We start from the raw sequence: 15,521 nt of genomic DNA on the forward strand, positions 1-15,521 counted from the left end.
GCAGTAGGAAGGCAGGCATGGTGCAAGAGTAGGAGCTGGGAACGCACATCCTTATCTGCAAAGAGGAGGCAAAGGGCTAACTGAGGCTGGTGTGGGATTTGAGACCTCCAAGCCTGCTCCCAAATAGTTCCACCAAGTGGGAACCAAGTATTCAAATATTAGAGCCTTCGGGGGCCATTCTCACACAAACCACCACAACATTGTTCTCCCTCCCCTCCACCTCTTCCCTCCCCTCAGACCTCCACCTCTCCCTCCATATCTACACACACACACACACACACACACACAGAGAGAGAGAGAGAGAGAGAGAGAGAGAGAGATTATAAAAATTTGTTTACTTTGCTCTTAATTTCTTTTTTATTTTGTTTTCAGGTTGATAAGAATGGGCCTAGTTTTCAAACTACTTTTGAAAAAACTGAACAAACTGTTAAGGTAAGAAGTTTTATTAAGACAGTCTATCTCATTTGAAAATAATGTGCTCTGGAAATCTCTAAGGCTCTTTGAAGAATACTAGGTGATTTGAGATGTGATTAAGAACCAACTGAAATTACAGGTTAGCCCCCAGGTGTTACTGTGGCCTCTGCCTGTGATGCAGCTCAGGTTAGCCCCCGGGTGTTACTGTGGCCTCTGCCTGTGATGCAGCTCAGGTTAGCCCCCGGGTGTTACTGTGGCCTCTGCCTGTGATGCAGCTCAGGTTAGCCCCCGGGTGTTACTGTGGCCTCTGCCTGTGATGCAGCTGAGGTTAGCCCCCCGGGTGTTACTGTGGCCTCTGCCTGTGATGCAGCTGAGGTTAGCCCCCGGGTGTTACTGTGGCCTCTGCCTGTGATGCAGCTCAGGTTAGCCCCCGGGTGTTACTGTGGCCTCTGCCTGTGATGCAGCTCCGAAAGCGACACTCGCTGTATCTGCTTTAATGCCTCAGTGTCATTCCCAGTTAAAGAGTTGCCGCGACAGAGCATTTGATTATAAAGAACTAACAGGATTCTAAACAAGCGGAGTCTATACCATCTAGCAGTGCTGGAGCGGCAGGCCGTAAAGCCTGAGTGCGTCTGCAGCGGCTATGGCTGAGCAAAACGTAAAGGAGGAGGAGTTATGAGTTACATTAAAACGAAAGGCAGCACCCCCACCCCCACCCCGCCACCCCTCCTCAGTGGGATGACTCATGGGTAAAGCTCCTGCCAAGCCTCACCACCTGGATGGGAACTTACTCAACATTTGCCCTCTGGTTTCCACAAGCACACAGTGGGCTGCATGCCCCTCTACCACCATGTCAAATAAATACATAAGTGTGTGTGTGTGTGTGTGTGTGTGTGTGTGTGTGTGTGTGCATGCGTGCACGCGCAAAAGAGAGAGAGAGAGAGAGAGAGAGAGAGAGAGAGAGAGAGAGAGAGAGAGAGAGAATATGAGAGAGAAGGGGGTGCGAGCTTTTTTGTTACTTAGCCTTTTTGTTTTTATAAGTAATATTTTGTTTCAGTTTGCTTTCCTAAAACCACAGATCTACAGTGTTGGCTCTTGAGAGGCATTCCTTAAACATAATGCTCTCCGCTGTGAGTCAGACGTGCTGTCTGATTTTAAGTGCTAAGGCCGCTGCCGTGTTTCAGAAGATCGCCTTATATTTGAGACTGGGTCCACAGTTCTGCCCCTTAAGCTTACATGTCATGGGTGCCGCCTTTGGAATGACTTTAGAAGTGGCAGCACACGATGACTCAGGAGTTTCGTACCACAGCTTGGCACTTCCTATTATCTTAACAGCCCGGGAGGATCTGGAAAGCGGGACTTGTGTTGACTGTGTGTGTGGCCAGGGGAAACAGTTACTGGCTCCATGACCGTTTTGCTTGGGAATGGAGTTGTCAGTTACTGTGATGCTCTCCTGTGTCCTTGAGTTCGTAGGAGTCATTTGCTGTCCTTATATCCCCACATCAGGGAGTCATGGACTTTTTAATCTCTCTGTGTCCTGTTATGGAGGCAGCCTTTGCTGAGACCACGGATGACAACCGGGGAAGAACTAATTTTCTTTGTGGAACACTTGCAGGTGGCCTTTTCTTCTCTGAGTCTGCTGCTACAAACACAGGCTCTTCTGTCTTCTCTTAACTACCTAACAACCGTCATCCCGTCAGATGGTCAGAACACGGGGGTGGCCAAGGAGGTGCAGACTGTCACCGAGAAGCAGAAGAGCTCTCCCGTGCAGAAAGGTATGAGAGCAGCAGGTTTCTCCCTGACAAACACCCGAGAAGAACGGTTTGGAGGAGCAAAGATTTATTTTGCTTACAGTTTCAGAGGTGTCAGTCCACGGACACTTGGTTCTGTTGCTTTGGAGCCTGTGTGTTGTCAGGCAGAACACAATGGTGAAGCATGTGGTAGCAGTTGTGGTGGGTAGGAGGCAGACAAAGTGACACCAGTGCGTCACCTCCCTGTAATGCCATTAAATCACAAGCCCGTTCATAGATTGACCCATACGGAAAGTCACGGCCTTTGTATTCTGTTCTCTTTCAAAAGAAACACAGTAAACAGGCAGATCTGCGCAGTCAGCAACCCAATCTTGAGCACGCTTCCCCAGGTACAAACCATGCTGTGGAGAAGACATATTATTGTGTTTCTTATTTGCAAGCTTTAAAGTTTAATGCTAAGTGAGGAATGTTAGGCTCGGCCAGTTCGGCCGCTGGAATACGGTTGCCTCTGCTCCTGTGCTTTGCCTCAGTCGGATGGTGGCGGTGACACATACTTGCAGCTTCAGCACTTGGGAGGCTGTGCCAGGAGGATCCTGATTTCCAGACCAGTTTGGGTGGGCCACATAGAGTGTCCTTGTCTCAAAACACACACACACACACACACACACACACACACACACACACACACACACACACACACACACATACACGCACGCACACACACATGCACACACACATGCACACACACACATGCACACATACACGCACACACTCATACTCAGACACTCACATACACTCACACACACACCACGCACACACCACGCACACACCACGCACACACACCACACACACACACACCATGCACACACCACGCACACACCACGCACACACACTCACGCACACCCACGCACACACCACGCACACACACCACGCACACACACACCACGCACACACACACCACGCACACACCACGCACACACCACGCACACACCACGCACACACCACGCACACACCACGCACACACCACACACACACACACACACACACACGCACGCACGCGCACACACACACACACATACACGCACGCACGCACACATGCACACACACACATGCACACATACACGCACACACTCATACTCAGACACTCACATACACTCACACACACACCACGCACACACCACGCACACACCACGCACACACACCACACACACACACCACACACACACACACACGCACGCACGCACACACACACATACACGCACGCACGCACACATGCACACACACACATGCACACATACACGCACACACTCATACTCAGACACTCACATACACTCACACACACACCACGCACACACCACGCACACACCACGCACACACACCACACACACACACACCATGCACACACCATGCACACACCACGCACACACCACGCACACACCATGCACACACACTCACGCACACCCACGCACACACCACGCGCACACACCACGCACACACACCACGCACACACACACCACGCACACACACACCACGCACACACCACGCACACACCACGCACACACCACGCACACACCACGCACACACCACACATACTCATACTCACACGCATAGTCTCTCTCACAAACACACACTCACACACACATACTCTCACGCACACATACTGATACATACAACAAACACACTCAGACACACTCTCACACACACATACTGACACACACACTCACACAATCAGCAAATATAAGCAATACTGTTGTTTTAAGAAACTTTTTCCCCTCTTGCCTGGGGGACTACCTTTGGAGGTCGCTAGAAGAACACCTGTGTGTGTACTGATGTTTTCCCCGTCCCAGTGGCTCTGGAAGCGCCCTCCAGACAGTCTTTGAGGAAAGAGATGCAGAGACGTGAAGGCAGGGGCTGATTGCGTCTTTATAAAATCTTTAGTTTTATGTGTTGCGTATCCTGTCTGCATGTAAGTCTCTGCACTGCATGTGGGTAGTGCCCATGAAGTCTAGCAGAAGACACTGGATCTTCTGGAACTGGAGTGACAGATGGTTGTGAGCCCCCATGTGCTCTCTGAACCATTTCTCCAGCACTGCGATGCCTGTGTATTATTGGCTGGGAATCTGGAATTTAGATCTAAAATAACTAAGCTTACTTTCTGATTATGTTACTCAACGGTGTGGCTTCAGACATATTACTTTACTTTTTTGAATTTCATGTTCTATTTACTTTAGACTTTTTGCTTTTGTACTTATGCGTTTTGTATGATAGGAATTTTATATTTTATAAATATTTTATATTCATATATTATATATTTTGTAAAATGTGTGAAGAAACTCCTGTAGAGTTCAGCTTACTAGAATCTCTTATTTTATTTTTAGTGATGGTGTCCTCTAGAGATAGTGACGTGATTGGCTTTAGGCTATTTGCCAAATTGAATGCTTTCTGTGTCACTGTCTGTGATGAGAAGAGCAATATTGCTGAAATCAAGATACAAGGTAAAGTACTTAATGCTGTTTAACAATGAGCATTTCCTCCTCTTCCCTCTGCTCCCTTCTCCTTTTCGCAGGGTTAGAGGATGTTTACATAGATGGGTGTGGCTGAGCTGCACACAGTTGGCAGGGTGTGGCTGAGCGGCACACAGTTGGCAGGGTGTGGCTGAGCTGCACACAGTTGGCAGGGTGTGGCTGAGCGGCACACAGTTGGCAGGGTGTGGCTGAGTGGCACACAGTTGGCAGGGTGTGGCTGAGCTGCACACAGTTGGCAGGGTGTGGCTGAGCTGCACACAGTTGGCAGGGTGTGGCTGAGCGGCACACAGTTGGCAGGGTGTGGCTGAGCTGCACACGGTTGGCAGGGTGTGGCTGAGCGGCACACAGTTGGCAGGGTGTGGCTGAGCTGCACACAGTTGGCAGAGTGTGGCTGAGCGGCACACAGTTGGCAGAGTGTGGCTGAGCGGCACACAGTTGGCAGAGTGTGGCTGAGCGGCACACAGTTGGCAGGGTGTGGCTGAGCGGCACACAGTTGGCAGGGTGTGGCTGAGTGGCACACAGTTGGCAGGGTGTGGCTGAGCTGGACACTTGCCTCCTCGGTTTAGATGGTGGCCAAGTTCTCTCTACTGTAGTTGTTTCCTTCTGTCTTTTCCACATTGGAAATATCTACACTTTGTTCACAAAACTTTTGTAGCCTCTGTCTCAGGCTACTGCTGAGGTGAGCAGCAAGATCAAAGGAGCCTGGGGAGGAGAGGGTTGCTTTCAGCACACAGTTCCATGTCACAGTCCATCCCGGAAGGAAAGCAGGGCAGGAGCTGAAGCTGCAGGAGCTCATGGCTCATTAGCTTGGGCCTCATGGCTTGCTCAGCCTGCTTTCTCACAGCTCAGCACCACTGTCCCAGGGTGGCACCACACACCATGGCTGGTGTAATTAAGTCAGAGCATTATAGACTTACCTATAGGCCAGCCTTATGGACACATTTTCTCAGCTGAGAACCCCCCCCCCCCCCCCCCCCGCCAAGTGGCTCTAGCTTGTGTCACATTGAGATAAAACTAACCGGCACAGTATCTGTGTAAATAATGCTTAATATCTATGTCATAAAAATTTATTCTGTGCTTTCTTATGCTGAATTGATATCCTTGCACTAGACTTCCCCACATCCCCTGGGAACTAAAAATGTATGTAATTATCTTTTTTAAAATTGTGTTTTGATTTTTAACCATTGTTATTATACACCTGAGAGGACAGGAGGAGTCTTTTCAGTGTAGTGGGAAAAATGATTGGTACATTTAGGGTTTTTCTGCTTCTTTTATTCTTTGAGAATCTCACACACGTGTACAGGGAGAGATGACTGTAGCTACCGCCATTCCCCCACGTGTACAGGCTCATGTAATTGACTTTTAACCAGTATATAAGCTTGGTGTTAAAAATATTTAACATGAAGTTTACTAATAGCGAGTTGTGAAATTGTGTACTTTCCCAAATCATACAATATAATGAAAATACATATGCTATATCTACAGAAATTTAAATATATAAAAATATAATAATTCATTCTTTTTCAGGCCTCGATTCATCCCTTTCTCTTCAGTCAAAAAAGCAGTCACTTTTTGCCAGGCTGGAAAACATTATTGTCACAGATGTTGATCCCAAGACAGTTCATAAGAAAGTATGTAACGCTCAGCAGATGCTGAGTATTGCATAGAGATTCTGCTTTAAAATATCCTATTTTAAAAAGTAAATGTATTTCTATAAAGATTATACTTGCAGGCCTTTTCCAACAGGGCTTTATTTCGCAATTGCCCTTCTGGCCAGAGTAATTCACATTTCTGGTTTTTCAGGCCGTGTCCATAGTTGGAAATGAAGTTTTCCGCTTTAACCTGGATTTGTACCCAGACGCTACAGCAGGGGATTCCTACGCGGACATGTCCACCGTGGATGGGGTGGTGGCTTTGCACGTCGGCTGTGTTCGGATTGTCTACCTTCATAAATTCCTCATGTCACTGAGGGTAAAGTCACTCTCTCTGTGTTCCTCTAGAAGCAGAAACTGCTGTGATCATGTTTGTTGTCAACTTTGGCTTTCAGGTGGTGGCTGTTTTAATCATACCTGGTGTGTACGTATGAAAGTAGCAGCCGAAAGCCCTCTTTATTAACACTTGAAATCTAAGTCACTGACAGATTTTTGGGTCTGATTGAAATTAATTTTCTAGATGAACAGAAGCCAGGTATTTCAGTGCCAAAGTTCTGAAAATATGTTCATGGTGCGCACCCTGCTCAGGGACGGGGCAGCTCGAGACTGGGGTGGCCTGCCTTGATGCCCTCCTTTCAGTAGGAAAATAGGCTCCACTCCAAGCAGGCATTCCCTTGGAGGAGGTAGGTGCACATGTGTTGGCAGAAGGTAGGCTCGTCCCTGCTTCTGACTTCCCCTTTTACGTATTGTCTGCAGAGCTTCCTGAACAATTTCCAGGTGGCCAAAGAGGCGGTGAGTGCCGCCACTGCCCAGGCTGCGGAAAAGGCTGCCACGAGTGTGAAAGACCTCGCCCGGAGGAGTTTCCGCGTCTCCATCAGTGTTGATTTGAAAGCGCCGGTCATTGTCATCCCACAGTCCTCCGTTTCTACCAATGCTGTCGTGGTTGATCTCGGACTGATCAGAGTTCACAATCAGTTCAGTGTGGTGTCTGGTGAGGACGCGGTAAATCCTCCTGTGATTGACAAGATGGAGGTACAGCTCACAGAACTGAAGCTCGCAAGGTACGCGCACTCGGTGGCTGTGCTAGGAAGATATGCTAGTTTCTCATGGTATTTTCATACCGTGCTTCTTTTACGAAGAACTGTCTTCTGATACAAAGAGCTCTATTCCCTGATTAGCTGGAGAGAGTGTGTGTGTGTCTGTGTGTGTGTGTGTGTGTGTGTGTGTGTGTGTGTGTGTGTGTGTGTATCCTCCATTTAGTGCTATCAACTTGTTTACATTTTCTTTAATATTTATATATTACTGTCCAAAACAGTGGTTGCTAATCATTTGAGAATAGACATCTTAGCCCCGTGTAGTGATGCACACCTTTAATCCCAGCACTCAGGAGGCAAGAGTAGGCAGATGTCTGTGAATTTGAGGCCAGTCTGGTCTACACAGAGAGTACCAGCTAGGATTACACAGTGACACACTCTCTTAAAAAAAAAAAAAAAGGTGAGTAAGCAAGAGAATAGAAGAATAGAATGCATATCTTGATCCTTTGCCCCTAAATGTCTTAGCCTGTGTCTCTCAACAGCAAGGCCATTTATTCTTAAATCACTCACGATATAACTATAGTTTCTAGAGATTGACATCGGCATACCGTGCGATGGGAGTCAGGATTGAGGCAGTGTCAGTTAGCACAGTGGTGTCTAGTGTAGCCTTCCCCTCTCCCCTTCAGCTACGCTGACCTCCGGGATCACACATGATCACACATGACTGTTGAGGAGGCGCCTGAGACAGCAGATCTTCACTGCTAATGGCTGTCCATCCTTTCTGCGTGGAGCTCAGTGGTTGTGAAGAGCACAGTCTGGCTCTCCTTAGGAATGGTTGTTACTCATGGCTCCAGTGAGCTTACACATTTTGGTAGAAGGAATAATATTGTGAGTAATACTGTGCCCTCAGCACTCATGCCGTGTGGCATGCAAAGACATGAGATGATTTAAAACTGATTTTCATCTCATCAAAGGTGATTTAATTATACATAATTTTAAAAGCCTGCTACAGGCCAAGTCAGGAAGGTAACCCTTGTGAGAATGTTCTGAATCCCTTAGCAATGGCCCTGCTCTCTGATTTCACTTTGCTGCTGGTCCCTCGTTGTCAACAAATAGAGTGCTGTCCTCTGCTTAACTACAAACTTGCACTCTGAGGAAGGCACTGTTGGTGATTGGCTGTATCATTGTGAGAGCATCACAGTGTGATTTTAGTCCATCTGTCCTGCCATATGTGTCAGTGCAACCAAGTCACATGATAAATGTGACACGATGAGTCTGGTCAGAGTATAAGATGCCGGTTTTTTGTTGTTGTTGTTGTTTTTGTTTTTTTAATGGTGAATTTTTCTTATAAAAAGAAAGAATAGATTCTAAAATTGTAGAAAGTTTAGTGAACGAGAAAACTACTGATGGTGTAATTTACCATCTTGTGAAACATTATGCACTGTACATAATTGCCTGAGTGTTATACGTGTTATTATATATATTTGTGTGTGTGTGTGTGTGTGTGTGTGTGTGTGTGTGTGTAACAATGGGTAGAATTGTTTACATGCTATGTGTTTGATGGGTAATCTGGTTGGTGTGTCTACACAAATTTCTCCACATGCACAGGAGTAAATGCATTACAGTGTGATTTTGTGACATGTGCATAGTCCCCAAGCAATAGGACCTTTGTTTTAAACACTCATGTAGATGTGGTCCATTGTTGACTGAAGGATTGTAATGCAACACAAACTATATTATTCTTAGAAAGATGAATTTCACTATTTCTTGTATATGTACAGCATTGCGAATTAAAGGGCAAACAAGACAAAACAACCTTTAGCTCAGTTCTTCTCTTTTCTACAGTTTTAAGAAAAAAATTTTTTTTTTTAGCCAGGTATGGGGGGCATGCCTTTAAATCCAGCACTCAGGAGGCAGAAGCAAGCAGATCTCTGAGTTCGAGGCTAGCCTGTTCTACAGAGCAATTTCCAGATCAGCCGGGAACACACAAAGAAACTTTGTCTTGAACAACAAAAACAAAAACCTTTCAAAACTAAAACAAAACAGTCTTCTTAATTTCTCAATTACACATTTTAATCTGTCTCTGCTAGTGGATTATAGGTTAGTTATTAACTCAGTATTCAACCCCCTGAAGCCACAGTGTTGTAAATTGGTTCTAGAGCAGCAGGTAATGCTTGGCACACAATTTGATGCCCTCTGTGACGGCCTGTGATTATGTCTTCTCTCTCTCCCTGCCCTCCCCCCCCTCTCTCCCTCCACCCCACCCCCCTCCTCTCTCTCTCACTAGGACAGTAATCCAGCCAGGTGGTGCCTCCCATCCTGACATTCAGCTGTTGCATCCAATTAACTTGGAGTTTTTTGTCCATCGGAATCTAGCTGCAAACTGGTACCACAAGGTGCCTGTTGTAGAAATTAAAGGGCGTCTTGATTCAATGAATGTAAGTACATACATGATAATAACTTACTGTTGAAATTTCATCCCTGAAGGCTTTCTCATGTGTACCCGAGGGAAGTGCAGACTATTTTCTGCATGGCCAAAGAAACACTTTTGTGAAACTTTTTCCAGTAAGGTCATTAATCTTGCCAGTAGAATTTAATCTTCCCTTAGGTATTATTAATTTTTAAGTCTGCTACATACTCATTGCAGAAATCTGTGCACAAATTATTTATTGTTATATTCTCTCTCATATCGTGTATTGTTTACACATTTGCCTTTGAGGAGATCAGAGTATGCTGAAGATAAAGATACTATTCTTTCAGGAGTTTCTAGAATTTTTTTATTTAAAAAATGGCTTAGATTTCTTTAAGTACAATTAACCTTAAGTAAAAACCAGCCAATAGAGTTAACATTGATTTGCAAATATTATTATTTCTGTTTTAACATCTTATTCAAAATTGCAAAAGCTAGAGTGAAGCAAGAAGAAAAAGCCGTGGGCGGCGACTCTGTCGCATCTCAGCTGCTGTTAAGATCACTCTCTTCTTTTGCTCAGAGTCTTTTCTATATTATAGTTGTCTCGTTTTAAAATGAATTTTTTTGTTTATCATCTATTTCACAGGTTAGTCTAAATCAAGAGGATCTTAATCTTCTGTTCAAAATACTGGCAGAAAATCTCGGCGAGGCCACTGGAGACATGGATAAAGAGAAACCTAGGACACAAGAGACCGGTGAGAGGCTGAGGCTGCTGACGTGTGCACGTGCGCCTCCTTGTGCTTCAGTAGGCACTGAGGGGCTTTCAATCTAGAGAGCGCTTTTGTTTTAACCTACAGTAGGGAATTAACCAGTATGCTGAGGCACACACTGTGCTGCTGTGCTACTTAATGTGTGGTACACAAACGCACATTTACAAATCGTGACTTGTTTTACCAAAAAAAAACCCCCAAAACAAACAAACAAACAAACAAAACCAACCAAACCAAACAAACACACAAACAAGATGTTGAACTAGCCTTACTTCTGCATTTCAGCCCGGCACACAGTCACTGTTTAGCCTGTCTCCATGCCGCTTGCACTGGGTGAAGGCAGTTAGGAAGGGTGGCCATTCACCAGTGGTAGGTTTCTGTTAAAAGCCTTAAGTTATAGAGCTGAGCGTGGTGGTGCACGCCTTTAATCCCAGCATTCAGGAGACAGAGGCAGGAGGATCACTGTGAGTTTGAGGCCAGCCTAGTCTATAAAGTGAGTCCAGGACAGGCAAGCTACACAGAGAAACCCTGTCTCGAAAAACACCCCCCCTAAAAAAACCTTAAGTTGTATATTAAAAAATTAATTTAAGTATGCTAGGCTGTGGCATCATATTTTACCTGATATTTAAATAAGACAATGGTAAAGTGTAAGAATTTAAATTATGAATAAATTACTATTTTCCAGAGATAGTAAATATATTAAAATGAAAATAGCACAAGTTTAAATTATTAATTATGGCAATTTTTACTTAAAACGTTATAATATTCTAAAGCTCTTATATGTATATATGTGTGTGTGTATGAATAACAATCACATATGTATACATATATAGTAAATATATTATGCAGACAAAATATACCTCTGCTTTTTTCAAGCAAGTGGTGGCCCCTGTGTGTATGAGCTCATGGTGCGCTTTGCTGACGCTTTCCTGAATTAACAGTTGCCCCTGTGCATATTGCATACCTGAGTATGTGCTGGTCTTGGTTCCTGCCGTTCTTTTCAGTGGTTTCAATGGCATCAAATTCTGCTGAAGTGTTACAAGTTTTAGCAAGTGTCTAAGGAGAGCTACTCATGCCGAGCTTTTTATTGGTAGCCCTATTGCACTGAGATGGCCTTGCACATCTACTTTGCATGTGTGTCTGTAGTGTTTTACCAGCGAAAGGGAATGATATCTTTATTTACGTAGTTCTCATTTAGTGAAGGGCTAATTAAATTAATTTTTCTTTTTTTTTTCAAGATAGGGTGTCTCTGTGTAGCCTTGACTGTCCTGGACTCACTTTGTAGACCAGGCTGGCCTCGAACTCACAGAGATCCTCCTGCCTCTGCCTCCTGAGTGCTGGGATTAAAGGTGTGTGCCACCATCACCCAGCTTAATATTGGTTTTAATAATTTAACTTAAATCTTATAACTTTATTGTTTTGAGAATTTCATACATGAATACAATGTGGTTTGATCAATTTAAGATTTGATAGAACTTGTAGTCTGTACCCTGCCATGCTTTTCTGTAGCTTTCTAACAGTTTAATTGAATATTTTGAAACCTCTGTGCATTAACTGAGGAATAACTATTTCACTGTACATTTTCTCCCTTTTATTGTATACAAGTCTAATGTAGCTCCAGCTATTAACCTGGGAACCATCTGTGCAGCCACCATGACCAGGATACAGCACAATTCTCTGCACACGTTCTTTCCTGACAGACCCTGCCTGCCCCAGTCCACTCACAGCTCACTGTTATCCTGACCTGTGACACTGTCAATGGTTAATTTTACTCTTTCGTGCATTTTATATAAATGCAGTTTGCTCTTTTCTACGATTCATGAGACTCATCGGGCGGGCTCTTTAGTGGTCCTTTCTCCAGAGATCCCTGACTCTGCCCTAGGAGGCTGAAATTACAGGTGGGCTGGCGTACCACTCGATACTTATTTGGTACCAGGAACCCAAACTTCTATCTCCTTGGTTGCAGGGCAAGTGCTTTACTCACTGAGCCATCTCCACAGCCCCTTCCTGTGGTTTTCATTTGGTCCTCATTACTAACGAATTAAAATATTTTATATATGCCCTTTGCCTGCTTGAGTATCTTCTTGTGTGACTGTCCGAACCTGTTATCAATTCTTCTCACTTGAAGCAGTTCTGGAGTAAAGTAAGATGACAGATGAAGCTCTGCTCTCTGTATTGTCTTCGCAAGGGTGTTAATGAGAAGTGTGGTTTTTCCACGTGGGTTTTGGTGTAGGTTCTACTGCAGGCCTCTGGTGTGTTGAGTTAGTGGTCATGATGGTGCTAGCTGCGCTGACACACTGGCAGATCTGTGTAGTTGACAGGGACGGCTGTCAGGTCAGACTGATGTGCTTGGATTAGCACGTGCATGTGACACTGCAAGGCACCACATTTGTCTAAACAATTAATGTGGGTTGGGGACAATGAAGTTCTTTCCCCTGAGGGGCGTTTTAGGAGTTCAGCAAGACAGTCCATGCGCAGCTCACCACACAATGTCTGGAACGCGGTGCACATATAACAAATGGCAGCTTTATTATTTTTGGGTGTGATAGGTTGGAAAACAGTTCTTTTGTGTTCATAGTATGAGTTTCAGAATAGCGTCCTAGGCATGGAACTTCTCCCTTCCTAGATGGCCGTACATGGCGCCTTCTCCTCTCTCAGCCTTGTCTTCTCGTGTCTTCCCTCTGTGCATTTATGCACAGCGCACTAATATTTGTCTACTTCTTGGGAATACGTTCGTTTTTGATTCTTCCATTTCATCTTCACCTTGTATGTCTCTTACTAAACCATGAGTTTTCTAAAGCTGAGAGCTGACGTGGATTTGCGGATCTTCAGGTGCTCATGCACACTTGCAGTAAGTGTCTGTGAGAGAAACGAATGAATAGAAGCACGTGTTTCTATTTAACGTCTTTAGGTGAAACTAAAGCATGCCGAGACATCTCTGTGCCGCAGGATGTGCACACCACACAGGATACGCCACCGGCCAGAGTGGAAGAGACCAGATCCCTGGACGTCATTAATGTACTGTTAAACTTTGAAATTAAGGAGGTATGTAATTGTCACCACTTTGTACAAAGTGAGGTGAACAGACTGGGGATTCTGCTATTGTTTTAAAATGTGAGAGTTTATTAAGTACCACTTGCGTTTAACAGATTCAGTATGTTGTTGGTTTTGTTTTTTGTTTTTTTTTTAAGAGAAAATAGAAGCGTTTCTCGTAACTTCCTTTCTAGTTATTATAAGATGTCAGAATGTGGCTTGCTTTGGATCTCATATAAGAAAGACAAGAGAGGGAAATAGAGAAATCTTTTATAAATAAATGTTAGAAACTTTCTGTAGAATGACACATGGGTCATGTACAATAAAAATGCTGTATTACTTCAGTATGGACTTTCTTCTTTATCTATTCAACAGCTCTCCAGGGTGTGTGCCAGGGCTGAAAGATACATTAGACAATATGTAGGTTCTAAATATAGCATTGTATTTCCATTAAAAATCCGCTCAGGGCTGCCACTTCCAGAGCCTGTGGTGTAGATGGTAGCGGCCAGGTATCTGAACAGGTGGGGCTAGCAAAGGCTTCTGGGAGGAAGTGATGTTTGCGTGGACTTTGTAAAGAAAGGTAACAAATAGGCTGAGAAAATGGAGTGAAGAAGAAAGGGGCTGGCTAGGTAGAAGGTCGGGCCTAGATAGAGGTGGACGTGGAGACAGAGACTGTTGTACTCACTGTGGCGGTTCCAGCCCTGTGGACCTGGTTGGGCTGCAGGGCAGGAATCTGCTTGCCAGGGGTTATTTGGCATCATACTGTTACAGTAGACGGGGAGGACGCCACCTGGTGGGTAGAGGCAGAAGTGCAGCAAATGACCTGTTGTGCTCAGAGAGCCCCCAGCGTGAGCAGTAGTAGCTCTGGGTTAAGAAGCAGCTCAGGGATTTGCATAACAATTAGCTGCTGCGTTCAACAGAATTTCCTGCCGAAGCTGCTCGTCAGTGAGGACTTCAGGATTGCACCAGTGTCTGCCTTCCCTCCGCCTACTTGTCACCCTTCTTTGCTTTTTCCTTCTGTACTTCACCTTAGAAATTCAGCAGAAAATAGTGGTGGCATTTCAGAGTCTGAACAAATGCGGGCAAGGTAATTGACTGTAAGGCGATGAATGGTAGCCACTTTTCAGGCTCAGAATATCTTTTACCTGTGTGAATTTCTTCATGTCAATCTGTGTAGCTGCTGAGTTCTCATTGCCGCTGTATGTTAGTGAAGCCGTTTGTGGTAAATCCAGCCTCTCTCTTTTAGGTTGTGGTTACTTTGATAAAAAAAGCAGAAAGGAAAGGAAGGCCCTTACACGAACTAAAGATCCTTCATCTTGGGATGGAGGCCAAAGTGAAAGCTCATGACATGACTGCGAAAGCCTACCTAAGAAAAATTACCATGCGTTGTTTTGATTTTCCTGGTAAGTGCGCAGGTCCATCTGTGGAAAGGCATTGTGGGTCTCATAGCCAGCATTCTCCTTCCTGTGTGTATTCCTTACGTGTCCAGTTTGTTGGTGATGCTTTAATAAATCTCACCTAAATGATTATGGTGAATTAAGAGGTTGATTCCCACGTATAGAGTCCAAAGATTCCTCCTGGAAATTTAATTTACTAAGAAGCCTTACTGTCTGTTGATTTACTTGCAAATCACGTGAAAGCTAAGGACTGTTTTGAGTTACATTAACATGTGCTTGTAAGAACTAAACATTAAAGAAAATATAACTATGTGGAAGGAGACAATTAGCCTCAGCTGCTAGTTTCACGTCCTCCCAGGTGACGGTGACATTGGCGTTTAGTGCACGTCCTGGATGTTTTCAACTCACTACCTGAATTTGGAGCTATCTGAATTTTATAGTTCGGTTTGTTTACACTTTCTGAGGACTCTGTGGAGCATTTTTGAGAAGATAAACTTGGTTGAGAATAATCCCTTCTTGTATTTTATAGCTGCTA

General features: G+C 44.7%; 1 protein-coding gene across 1 annotated transcript in view; it reads left to right on the forward strand.

The window, feature by feature from the left end:
- Vps13c (vacuolar protein sorting 13 homolog C) overlaps positions 1-15,521 on the forward strand; it is a 162,396-nt gene that overhangs the window by 73,717 nt on the left and 73,158 nt on the right. The window contains exons 30-39 of the mRNA XM_051156733.1: positions 373-432; positions 2,030-2,189; positions 4,544-4,660; positions 6,218-6,321; positions 6,494-6,661; positions 7,099-7,403; positions 9,664-9,814; positions 10,433-10,541; positions 13,468-13,601; positions 14,836-14,992. Coding sequence (XP_051012690.1) covers positions 373-432; positions 2,030-2,189; positions 4,544-4,660; positions 6,218-6,321; positions 6,494-6,661; positions 7,099-7,403; positions 9,664-9,814; positions 10,433-10,541; positions 13,468-13,601; positions 14,836-14,992 — 1,465 coding nt within the window. The remainder of the gene's footprint in view (positions 1-372; positions 433-2,029; positions 2,190-4,543; positions 4,661-6,217; positions 6,322-6,493; positions 6,662-7,098; positions 7,404-9,663; positions 9,815-10,432; positions 10,542-13,467; positions 13,602-14,835; positions 14,993-15,521) is intronic.

Source organism: Acomys russatus, chromosome 14, assembly GCF_903995435.1.
Source record: "Acomys russatus chromosome 14, mAcoRus1.1, whole genome shotgun sequence".
In the NCBI taxonomy this organism is placed as follows: domain Eukaryota; kingdom Metazoa; phylum Chordata; class Mammalia; order Rodentia; family Muridae; genus Acomys; species Acomys russatus.